The sequence below is a fragment of the Trachemys scripta genome, chromosome 14 (assembly GCF_013100865.1).
Source record: "Trachemys scripta elegans isolate TJP31775 chromosome 14, CAS_Tse_1.0, whole genome shotgun sequence".
NCBI lineage: Eukaryota > Metazoa > Chordata > Testudines > Emydidae > Trachemys > Trachemys scripta.
In genome coordinates, this window is record NC_048311.1 from 907704 (window position 1) to 920527 (window position 12824).

General features: G+C 48.1%; 1 protein-coding gene across 1 annotated transcript; it reads right to left on the bottom strand.

The window, feature by feature from the left end:
* Positions 1-11322: 11322 nt before the first annotated feature.
* On the bottom strand, positions 11323-12243 carry LOC117887401 (olfactory receptor 14A16-like). The gene has a single exon (XM_034789993.1). It carries the CDS (start codon positions 12241-12243, stop codon positions 11323-11325), a length of 921 nt encoding a protein of 306 aa, XP_034645884.1.
* Between the last annotated feature and the right edge of the window lie 581 nt (positions 12244-12824).

Below are 12824 nucleotides of genomic sequence, written 5' to 3' on the forward strand. Positions count from 1 at the left end.
CTCCACGTACCCCTTCCCATCCCAGAAAATTCCCCACCTACAAGGCAGGCGATGATACTGAGGCCTTCTTAGAAAATTTTGAAAGGGCCTACCTTGGGTACAGTATCACTACAGACCAGTACATGGTAGAGCTGAGGCCGCAGCTCAGTGGACCCTTAGCAGAGGTGGCGGCTGAAATGCCTAAGGAACACATAAACAGTTATAAACTTTTTAAAAACAAGGCCAGAATCAGAATGGTGCTAACACCCGAGCATGCCCATAGGCGGTTCAGAGCCCTAAGGTGGAAACCCGATGTGTCATTTAACCGACATGCCTACCACATTGGGAAAAATTGGGATGCCTGGATATCAGGAGCAAATGTTAAATCTACAGAAGAGTTGCCCTTCCTAATGCAAATGGAGCAGTTTTTAGAGAGTGTTCCTGAGGAAATAGAAAGGTACATCATAGATGGGAAGCCCAAAACTGTAACCAAGGCGGGGGAGATTGGAGCCAAATGGGTGGAGGTGGCAGAAAAGAAAAAAAACTAGTAGCAGTTGGAGCAAATATCAGATGGGGCAACCCGAAACAAAACCTTACCACCGGGAACAACCCAAGGCCCCACCTACATCCCAAGGGAAACCCCAGACGCCTTCTCACCCCACCACACCAGTCTCCACCAACCAACATCACCCAGGTGATACCTTAGCAGGCGATGTTTTAAATGTAATGAACTGGGACATATAAAGGCTCACTGCCCCAAGAATCCCAACCTATTACAGTTCATTACACCACAATTACACCAAAGATCCCCTGGCCCACATGCCTCTCTCATACCCTCGGAGCGAAAGGAAACCTTGAGAGTGGGCGGAAAGAAGGTTATCGCGTGGAGGGACACTGGGGCACAAGTGTTGACTATCCACCAATCCCTAGTGGACCCCAAACGCATTAACCCAGAGGCTCCAGTGACAATTCAACCCTTCATGTCACAGTCTGTAACCTTGCCTACAGCCAAGTTACATGTCCATTACAAGGGCTGGTCAGGAATGTGGACTTTTGCAGTCTATGACAATTATCCCATTCCCATGCTGCTGGGGGAAGACTTGGCCAACCATGTGAAGCTAGCCAAGAGGGTGGGAATAGTCACCCGCAGCCAGGCTAAGCAAGCTTTCACACCCATCCCTGTTCTTGAGCCATCCACCAGGGCCCCGTCTGTGTTACCAAAGACCCAGACAAAGGTGGTGGAACCAGATCCCCTGTCTACAACTGCAACAGCCGTAGTGGATCCAATCCCAGAGACCCAGCCAAAGCCAGTCCCAAAACCAGAACTGGCAACTCAAGCAGCACCAAAACCATTGTCAGCACTGACTACAGCGTTTGCAAATCCGTCTACAACTCCAACACCGGAGGGCACCAGCAAGCCTGAACTGGCAGAAGCAGCAGATAATCCTACCCAAGAGGCTCAGCCAGAACCTGAAATACCACGTAGTGCACCAGCAGACAGCGGTTCACAGTAAACGGAAACAGCCCCAGCACCTGCATCGCTTCCAGAGGGACCAAACCCCAGTCCACAGTCCAAGGAGGAACTGATGTCTCCAGCATCAAGGAAACAGTTCTAGGCCGAGCAGAAAGCAGATGACAACCCTGAGAAAGCTTGGGCGGTGGCACGGAGCACCCACTGCCTCTCAGTTCTTCTAACCGATCCCAGTTTGTTGTAGAACAAGGACTTTTATACAAGGAGACTCTTTCTGTTGGACACCAGGAAGACTGGCATCCTCAAAGACAGTTGGTAGTTCCCACTAAGTATCGTGTAAAGCTCTTGAGCTTAGCCCATGATCATCCCGGTGGCCATTGTGGGGTGAACAGAACCAAAGACCGGTTGGGGAAGTCCTTCCACTGGGAGGGAATGGGCAAGGACGTTGCTAATTATGTCCGGTCTTGTGAGGTGTGCCAACGAGTGGGAAAGGCCCAAGACAAGGTCAAAACCCCTCTCCAACCACTACCCATAATTGAGGTCCCATTTCAGCAAGTAGCTATGGATATTCTGGGTCCTTTCCCAAAGAAGACACCCAGAGGAAAGCAGTACATACTGACTTTCATGGATTTTGCTACCTGATGGCCGGAAGCAGTACCCTTAAGCAACACCAGGGCTAAAAGTGTGTGCCAGGCATTAGCAGACATTTTCACCAGGGTAGTTTGGTCCTCCGACATCCTTACAGATTTGGGAACTAATTTCCTGGCAGGGACCATGAAAAACCTGTGGGAAGCCCATGGGGTGAATCACTTGGTTGCTACCCCTTACCACCATCAAACCAATGGCCTGGTGGAGAGGTTTAATGGAACTTTGGGGGCCATAATACGTAAATTCATAAATAAACACTCCAATGATTGGGACCTAGTGTTGCAGCAGTTGCTTTTTGCCTACAGGGCTGTATCACATCCCAGTTTAGGGTTTTCACCATTTGAACTTGTGTATGGCCGTGAGGTTAAAGGGCCATTACAGTTGGTGAAGTAGCAATGGGAGGGGTTTACGCCTTCTCCAGGAACTAACATTCTAGACTTTGTAAGCAACCTACAAAGCACCCTCCAATACTCTTTAGCCCTTGCTAAAGAAAACCTAAACAATGCTCAGGAAGAGCAAAAGGCCTGGTATGATAAACATTCCCAAGAACGATCCTTCAAAGTAGGAGACAAAGTCATGGTCTTAAAGGCGCTCCAGGCCCATAAAATGTAAGCATCATGGGAAGGACCATTCACGGTCCAGAAGCGCCTAGGAGCTGCTAACTATCTCATAGCATCCCCCACCTCCAACATAAAGCCTAAGGTATACCATGTTAATTCTCTTAAGACCTTTTATTCCAGAGAATTAAAGATTTTCCAGTTTACAGCACAGAAAAAAGATGACGCGGAGTGGCCTGAAGGTGTCTACTACGAAGGAAAATGTGACGGTGGCGTGGAAGAGGTGAACCTTTCCGCAACCCTTGGACATCTGCAGTGGCAGCAGATCAAGGAGCTGTGCACTAGCTTTGCACCAATGTTCTCAGCCACCCCAGGACGGACCGAATGGGAATACCACTCCATTAACACAGGTAATGCTCACCCAATTAGAACCCCACCCTACCGGGAGTCACTTCATGCCCAAACTGCTGTAAAAAGGGAGATTGAGGACATGCTACAGATGGGTATAATCCTCCCCTCTAAGACTGGATGGGCATCTCCAGTGGTTCTAGTTCCCAAACCACATGTGAAAATACGCTTTTGTGTGGACTACCGTAAGCTAAATGCTGTAACTCGTCCTGACAACTATCCAATGCAAAGCACAGATGAGCTATTGGAAAAATTGGGACATGCCCAATTCATCTCTACCTTAGACTTAACCAAGGGCTACTGGCAAGTACCACTAGATGAACCCACCAAGGAAAGGTCAACCTTTGTCACCCAGGAAGGGGAGTATGAATTCAATGTACTCCCTTTCGGGCTGCAAAATGCACCCGCCACCTTCCAAAGACTTGTAGATGGTCTCCTGGTGGGATTGGGAGAATCTTCAATTGCCTACCTCGATGATGTGGCCATTTTTTCTGAGTCATGAGCAGAACACCTGGAGCACCTGGAAAAAGTCTTTGAGTGCATCAGGCAGGCAGGACTAAATGTTAAGGCTAAAAAGTGTCAAATAGGCCAAAACATAGTGACTTACCTGGGGCACCAGGTGGGTCAAGGAACAATAAATCCCCTACAAGCCAAAGTGGATGCTATCCAAAAGTGGCCGGCTCCAAAGTCAAAGAAACAGGTCCAATCCTTCTTAGGGTTGGCCGGATATTATAGGCGATTTGTACCACACTACAGCCAAATCGCCGCTCCACTGACAGACCTAACCAGAAAGAAACAGCCAAATGCAGTTCAGTGGACTGATGAGTGTCAAAAGGCCTTTAACCAGCTTAAGGCGACACTCATGTCTGACCCTGTGCTAAGGGCCCCAGACTTTGACAAACCATTCCTAGTAACCACAGATGCGTCCGAGCGTGGTGTGGGAGCAGTTTTAATGCAGGAAGGACTGGATCAAGAATTCCATCCTGCCGTGTTTCTCAGCAAGAAACTGTCTGAGAGGGAAAGCCACTGGTCAATCAGCAAAAAAGAATGCTATGCCATTGTGTATGCTCTGAAAAAGCTATGCCCATACGTTTGGGGATGGCATTTCCAACTACAAACCAACCATGCTGCACTACAGTGGCTTCATACCGCCAAGGGAAAAAACAAAAAAATTCTTCGGTGGAATTTAGCTCTTCAAGATTTTGACTTTAAAATTCAACACATTTCAGGGGCTTCTGACAAAGTGGCTAATGCACTCTCCCGTGAAAGTTTCCCAGAATCAACTGGTTAAAATCATCCTTAAAATGTGAAAAATCATATAGTTTTTACCTAATTAGTAGTATATGTAAGGGTGCATGTGTTTTATTAATCTGTTTATTCTAAAATTTAGAAAGAAATCACAGCCAGTGCGGTCCAACACTGTCTGAGATTTGGGGACGTGTCATAAACAGATAGTTAAGGGTTAATGCCTCTTTTACCTGTAAAGGGTTAAGAATTTCACCTAGCCTTGCTGACACCTGACCAGAGAAACTAATGGGAGGACAAGATGTTTCAAAGGGAAGGAGGAAAGTTCCGTTTTCTGGTCAGTTTCATTTTGGACCGGAGTGGGAAAGCTTCAGAATTCAGCCTCTTATTAAGTAGTGAGTATTAGGCCTGGTCTACACTACGACTTTAATTTGGTTTTATCAGCGTTAATTCGAATTTACCCTGCAACCCTCCACACAACTACGCCATTTATTTCGAAATAAAGGGCCCTTTAAATCGATTTCTGTACTCCACCCCGACGAGCGGAGTAGCGCCAAAATCGATTTTAACATTTCGAATTAGGGATAGTGTGGCCGCAATTCGATGGTATTGGCCTCCGGGAGCTATCCCACAATGGACCATTGTGACCGCTCTGGACAGCAATCCGAACTCGGATTCACTGGCCAGGTAGACAGGAAAAGCCCCGCGAACATTTGAATTTCATTTCCTGTTTGCCCAGCGTGGAGAGCACAGGTGACCACAGATAGCTCATCAGCACAGGTAACCATGCAGGCCGATAATCGAAAAAGAACACCAGCATGGACCGTGAGGGAGGTACTGGATCTGATCGCTGTATGGGGAGAGGATTCAGTGCTAGCAGAACTTCGTTCTAAAAGACGAAATGCCAAAACTTTTGAAAAAATCTCCAAGTGCATGATGGAGAGAGGCCACAATAGGGACTCAGATCAGTGCCGCGTGAAAGTCAAGGAGCTCAGACAAGCCTATCAAAAAAAAAAGGAGGCAAACGGTCGCTCTGGGTCAGAGCCGCGGACATGCCGCTTCTACACCGAGCTGCATGCAATTCTAGGGGGGGCCGCCACCACTACCCCACCTGTGATCGTGGATTCCGGGTCGGGGATAGTCTCATCAGCTACACCTGAGGATTCTGCCGATGGGGGAGAGGAGGAGGAGGAGGAGGAGGATGAGCTTGCAGAGAGCACACAGCACTCCGTTCTCCCCAACAGCCAGGATCTTTTTCTCAGCCTGACTGAGGTGGATAGAAAGCTGGCTAGATCGTCGGGCTCAACGGGTAGTGATCAATGGCTCCATGTCTAGTTGGCAGCCGGTTTCAAGTGGAGTGCCCCAAGGGTCGGTCCTGGGGCCGGTTTTGTTTAATATCTTTATTAATGATCTGGAGGATGGTGTGGACTGCACTCTCAGCAAGTTTGCAGATGACACTAAACTAGGAGGCGTGGTAGATACACTAGAGGGTAGGGATCGGATACAGAGGGACCTAGACAAATTAGAGGATTGGGCAGAAAAAAACCTGATGAGGTTCAACAAGGACAAGTGCAGAGTCCTGCACTTAGGACGGAAGAATCCCATGCACTGCTACAGACTAGGGACCGAATGGCTAGGTAGCAGTTCTGCTGAAAAGGACCTAGGGGTCACAGTGGACGAGAAGCTGGATATGAGTCAACAGTGTGCTCTTGTTGCCAAGAAGGCTAACGGCATTTTGGGCTGTATAAGTAGGGGCATTGCCAGCAGATCGAGGAACGTGATCGTTCCCCTTTATTCGACATTGGTGAGGCCTCATCTGGAATACTGTGTCCAGTTTTGGGCCCCACACTACAAGAAGGATGTGGAAAAATTGGAAAGAGTCCAGCGGAGGGCAACAAAAATGATTAGGGGTCTGGAGCACATGACTTATGAGGAGAGGCTGAGAGAACTGGGATTGTTTAGTCTCCAGAAGAGAAGAATGAGGGGGGATTTGATAGCAGCCTTCAACTACCTGAAGGGGGGTTCCAAAGAGGATGGAGCTCGGCTGTTCTCAGTGGTGGCAGATGACAGAACAAGGAGCAATGGTCTCAAGTTGCGGTGGGGGAGGTCCAGGTTGGATATCAGGAAAAACTATTTCACTAGGAGGGTGGTGAAGCACTGGAATGGGTTACCTAGGGAGGTGGTGGAGTCTCCTTCCTTGGAGGTTTTTAAGGCCCGGCTTGACAAAGCCTTGGCTGGGATGATTTAGCTGGGAATTGGTCCTGCTTTGAGCAGGGGGTTGGACTAGATGACCTCTTGAGGTCCCTTCCAACCCTGATATTCTATGATTCTATGATTCTATGATTCTATACCCTCCCAACCTCCCAAGCCAGTATCCAAGACCCTGACCCCATGGAAGGGACCTCAGGTGAGTTTACCTTTTAAAATATAAAACTTGTTTTAAAAGCAAACGGTTTTTAATGATTACTTTGCCCTGAGGACTTGGGATGCATTCGCGGTCAGTTCAGCTACTGGAAAAGTCTGTTAACGTGTCTGGGGATGGAGCGGAAATCCTTCAGGGACATCCCCATGAAGCTCTCCTGGAGGTACTCCAAAAGCCTTGCCACAAGGTTTCTAGGCAGTGCATCCTTATTCCGTCCTCCATGGTAGGACACTTGACCATGCCATGCTTGCAGCAAGTAATCTGGTATCATTGCCTGACAAAGCCTGGCAGCGTATGGTCCCGGTGTTTGCTGGCATTCAAGCAACATCTGTTCTTTATCTTGTTGTGTAATCCTCAGGAGAGTGATATCACTCATGGCAACCTGGTTGAAATACGGGAACTTAATTAAGGGGACAGAAGTGGCCGTTCCTACTGGGCTGTTTGCCTGTGGCTGAAAATAAACCCTTCCCTGCAGTTAGCCAAGCACAGATGGGAAATTGCCCCTGAGCTTTTCGCGTTTGGCTAGCAGGGATCTTCCCTGTTACCAGCCATGCGGTGGGGGGAGGGGTACCGTGATCATCCCAGAGAATTTATGGCAGGAGGGTGGCTGCGGGGCGGGGGGTTAGTTTGGTTCCTGCAGGGATCTTCCCTGATACCAGCCACGCGGTGGGGGGAGGGGTACAGCGATCATCCCAGAGAATTCATGGCGGGAGGGGTGGGGTGGGTGGTTAGTTTGTTTTCTGCTGCTGCTGAATGTTAACAGAAAAACCGCAGCACTCTACGGGCTTTGCTTGGTATGTGGGAAAGGAGGGCACAGAAGCCGTAAGACAATGGCTTACCATGGCCGCATGCAAGCCAAATTCTGTTGCCCGGACCTATGATCTCTAGCAGCAAAGCCACAGGCACTCGGTATTAAGAGGCAAAATGCGACCTTGCACAGAAATCACATGTGCTATGTAATGTGAATAGTGTTGGTCACCGTGAAAGAGTATAAGCATTGTTCTGCAAAATGTATCTTTTTAAACAATTCTCTCTTCTTTCCCCTCCCTACAGCAGCTGCAAATTCCTCAAGCCTCCCTCCTCCATCCTGAAGGTTATCACAGATAAGGCGTCGTAAAAAGAAGACGCGAGATGAGATGTTTTCAGAAATTATGGAATCCAGCCGCAGTGACAGAGCTCATCTGAATGAGTGGAAGGAAACGGTTGCAAAGTATAGGAAAGAAGCCAGTGAACGTGAGGACAGGAGGGACCAACGTGAGGACATGAGGGACCAACGTGAGGAGAGGAGAGACGCTTGAGATGAGAGGTGGCGGCAGGAAGATCAGAGGAGGCAGGATGCAACGCTGGGGCTGCTGCGTGAGCAAACAGACATGCTCCGGCGTCTGGTGGAGCTTCAGGAACGGCTGCAGGAAAACAGACTGCCGTTACAGCCCCTGTACCCCCCTCCCCATGTTCCATATCCTCCTCACCCAGATGTGTAAGAATGCGGGGGAGGTGGGAGGCTCCATACACCTTCCCATTCCACCCCAGTGGACAGCCCAAGCAAAAAGCTGTCATTTTTTTAACCTTTTTTTAGTGGCCTTTTCCTTCCCACCGATCCTCCTCCCAAATCCCACCCGGGTTCCCTCCCTCTTTTTCTAATCTATTAATAAAGAATAAATGATTTTAAATGATAGTGACTTTATTTGGTTTGAAAGCAAGCTGGGGGAAGGGGGAGGGTGGGTTCCTTACAGAAAATGAGTCAATAAAGGGGGCAGGATTTCATGAAGGAGAAACAAACAGATATTTCACACTGTAGCCTGGCCAGTCATGAAACTGGTTTTCAAAGCCTCTCTGATGCACAGCGCTTCCTGGTGTGCTCTTCTAATCGCCCTGGTGTCTGGCTGCGCGTAATCAGCAGCCAGGCGATTTGCCTCAACCTCCCACCCCGCCATAAAGGTCTCCCCCTTACTTTCACAGAGATTGTGGAGCACACAGCAAGAAGAAATAACAATGGGGAGATTTCTTTGGCTGAGGTCAGAGCGAGTCAATAATGAACGCCAGCGACCTTTTAAACGGCCAAATACACATTCTACCACCATTCTGCACTTGCTCAGCCTGTAGTTGAACAGCTCCTGACTCCTGTCCAGGCTGCCTGTGTATGGCTTCATGAGCCATGGCATTAAGGGGTAGGCTGGGTCCCCAAGAATAACTATTGGCATTTCAACATCCCCAACGGTTATTTTCTGGTCCGGAAAGTAAGTCCCTTGCTGCAGCCCTTTAAACAGAGTAGTGTTCCTGAAGACGCGAGCGTCATGAACCCTTCCCGCCCAGCCCGCGTTGATGTTGGTGAAACGTCCCTTGTGATCCACAAGTGCTTGCAGCACCATTGAAAAGTACCCCTTGTGGTTTATGTACTCGGTGGCTTGGTGCTCCGGTGCCAAGATAGGGATATGGGTTCCATCTATCGCCCCACCACAGTTAGGGAATCCCATTGCAGCAAAGCCATCCACTATGGCCTGCACATTTCCCAGAGTCACTAACTTTCGTAGCAGCACCTGAGTGATTGCTTTGGCTACTTGCATCACAGCAGCCCCCACCGTAGATTTGCCCACTCCAAATTGATTCCCGACTGACCGGTAGCTATCTGGCGTTGCAAGCTTCCACAGGGCTATCGCCACGCACTTCTCAACTGTGAGGGCTGCTCTCATCTTGGTATTCTGGTGTTTCAGGGCAGGGGACAGCAAGTCACAAAGTTCCATGAAAGTGCCCTTATGCATGCGAAAGTTCCGCAGTCACTGGGAATCATCCCACACCTGCAACACTATGCGGTCCCACCAGTCTGTGCTTGTTTCCCTTGCCCAGAATTGGCGTTCCATGGATAGAACCTGCCCCATTAACAACATGATCTCCAAAGCACCGGGGCCCGTGGTTTCACAGAATTCTGTGTCCGTGTCCATGTCCATGTCCTCATCATGCTTGTCGCTGCGCTGCCGCCGCCGCTGCCTCCTCGCCTCGTTTTTCTGGTCCTGGCTCAGCATAAACTCCACGAGAATGCACGAGGTGTTTACAATATTCATGACTGCTGTCTTGAGCTGAGCGGGCTCCATGCTTGCCGTTGTATGGAGTCTGCAGTGTTCACCCAGGAAAAAAGGCGCGAAATGATTGTCTGCCGTCCGTTGCTTTCATGCAGGGAGGGAGGGAGGGACGAAGTGAGGCTGTACCCAGAACCACCTGCGACGATGCTTTTTGTCCCATCAGGCACTGGGATCTCAACCCAGAATTCCAAATGGGCGCGGGAGACTGCGGGAACTATGGGATAGCTATGGGATAGCTACCCACAGTGCAACGCTGCAGAAATCGACGCTAGCCCCGGTACTTGGACGCACACCGCCAAATTAATGTGCTTAGTGTGGCCGCATACATTTCGACTTTATACAATCTGTTTCCCAAATTCGAATTATATAAATTCAGATTAATCCCGTAGTGTAGACATACCCTAAGTGAAGGAAATAAATAGGTTTATGTTTATTTCTTTGTAACCTGTCTTGTGCAATTAGAGGAATAGTCAAATTGGGTATTTTGGGTATTTTTTGTTTGTGTAACTAAGGGTTTGCCCAGGGGAACATCCTCTGTGTTTGGAATCTGTTGTCTGTGAGAGTAGCTGGTATGCTAATCTCTCCCAGACAATTTTCTTTTACCTTTCTTTTCTTTAATTAAAAGACTTTTTCTTAATACCTGATTGATTTTTCCTTGTTTTTAGATCCAAGGGGGTTGGATCTGGATTCACCAGGAGTTGGTGGGAGAAAGGAGGGGGAATGGTTAATTTCTCCTTGTTCTAAGATCCAAGGGATTTGGATCTGTATTCACCAGGGAATTGGTGAAGAGTCTCCCAAGGCTACCCAGGGACGGGAATTAGCACTTTGGGAGTGGTGGCAGCAGACCAGATCTAAGCTGGTATTTAAGCTTAGAAGTTTCATGCAGGACCCCACATTTGTACCCTAAAGTTCAGAGTGGGGAAGCAGCCTTGACAGTCACCTAAACTGGAGGCACCATGTCCAGGGAGAAGACAATGGGCCTGGTCCCCAGTTGGTGGCAATGGATAGACAGATCCATTGGAGGAAGTAGGTCAGATCCACAGATACTGAAAATTGCTTTATTGCCACCAAGGTCAATGGAACTAAAAGATGTTTTGAGGATTTACCCCAAACATCTTCTCTCACCGACCACAGTCTTACACCAGTCTGACTCCTTTGGTTCCAACGAAACCACTCCTTATTTATACACACAAGCAAGACAACTCCCATCATTGTATTCAGTGGCCTATGGAACCGTTGAAAATAGCCAAGCAGTGTAAAGGATTTTGTTTTGGAACAGAACGAAAAATATGATTGCTCTCATGCAAACAATTTACACCCATTTAATTCCACAATTTGATCAGATTTTCTATGGGTGTAAATCAGTGGAGTTAATCTGGATTTGCATTGGTGCAAATAGATCAGAATCAGACCCGTTTGTGTGCAAGATGTGTAGTCATGCAAATGACATTAATGAACAGATACTAAGTAAGGGAACTTTAATTAGAGAATGACACAAAATTAATACTTGGTGAATTACCTACACCCAGTCAGTCTCCTCAGGGCAGCTTTGATCTCCTTGTTCCTCATGCTGTAGATAATTGGATTCATGATTGGTGGCAATACAGAATAGAGAACGGCCGCCACAAGATCCAGAGCAGATGGGGAGCTGGAGGTGGGTTTCAGGTAGGCAAAGGCCCCAGTGCAAAGAAACAAGGAGACTACAGTGAGGTGAGGAAGGCAGGTGGAGAAGGCTTTATGTCGTCCCTGCTCCGAGGGAATTCTGAGCACTGATTTGAAGATCTGAACATATGACACAATGATAAAAACAAAGCAGCCTAAGACTAAACACACACTAAAGGCAAGAACCCCAACTTCACTCAGATATGAGTCAGAGCAGGCGAGCTTGAGTAGCTTGGGGATTTCACAGAAGAACTGATCCACTATGTTGCCTCCACAAAAGGTCAATGAAAATGTGTTCCCAGTGTGTAGCACAGAGTAGAGAATTCCACTGATCCAGGCACCAGCTGCCATTTGGACACAAGCTTTGCTGTTCATTATTGTCTCATAGCGCAGTGGTTGGCAGATGGCGACATATCGGTCGTATGCCATGATGGTGAGAAGGGAAAAATCCGTTCCCACCAAGAAGAGGAGGAAAAAGACTTGGCCAACACATCCAACATAGGAAATGGACCTGGTGTTCATGAGGGAGTTGGCCATGGATTTGGGGACAATGACAGAGATGGAGCCAAGGTCTAGGATGGACAGATTCATCAGGAAGAAGTACATGGGGTTGTGAAGGTGGTAGTCAAAGGCTATCACCATGAATATAAGAAGATTCCCCACAAGGGCTGCCAGGTAAATCATTAGAAACCCCACAAAGTGCAAAATCTGCAGCTCCTGAACTTCAGAGAATCCCAGTAGAAGGAACTCGGACATGGTGGTTCGGTTGGACATTTTCTTTCTCAGGACATCGTTTGATGGCTGCAGAGGGAGGGACAAGAGCAGGGGTCAGGATTACATCAATAAAATAACTTTCCCTTTGTGAAAACCACCTTAATTTCTTGAACCAGACCGTTAGCTTTTGAAGATTGGTGTAATTTGGGAACAAGGTTGGGGAAAACAGTCCTACTGACTCCAATGGATTACTCCTAGTTTACACTGGTGTGAGAGAAAGTAGAATCAGCTCAATGGACTCCAGGGCAGTTATTCCTATTTTACACCAGGGTGATGGAGAGGAGAATTAGGAACAATTGTTTTTGATGTATTTTTATACCTCTGTCTCCCAGAGGTGGGCGAACTCTGGATAATGGTGTATAAATGTTACTATCCTCAGTTTATGGAGGTGAATCGGGGGTCTGGTTGGCCAGGGGCACTGCTGTGAATGTGTGTAATTTCACTGCATGCCATTTAATTACTCCCCATTTACACTGCTCTAAACAGGAGCAGCATCTCACATGGAAGTGACCGAACCCAGCCATATTTACACAGTGAACTGGAGTCTAGAATACAGCCCAGGAGTTATGACGCCCCATCCC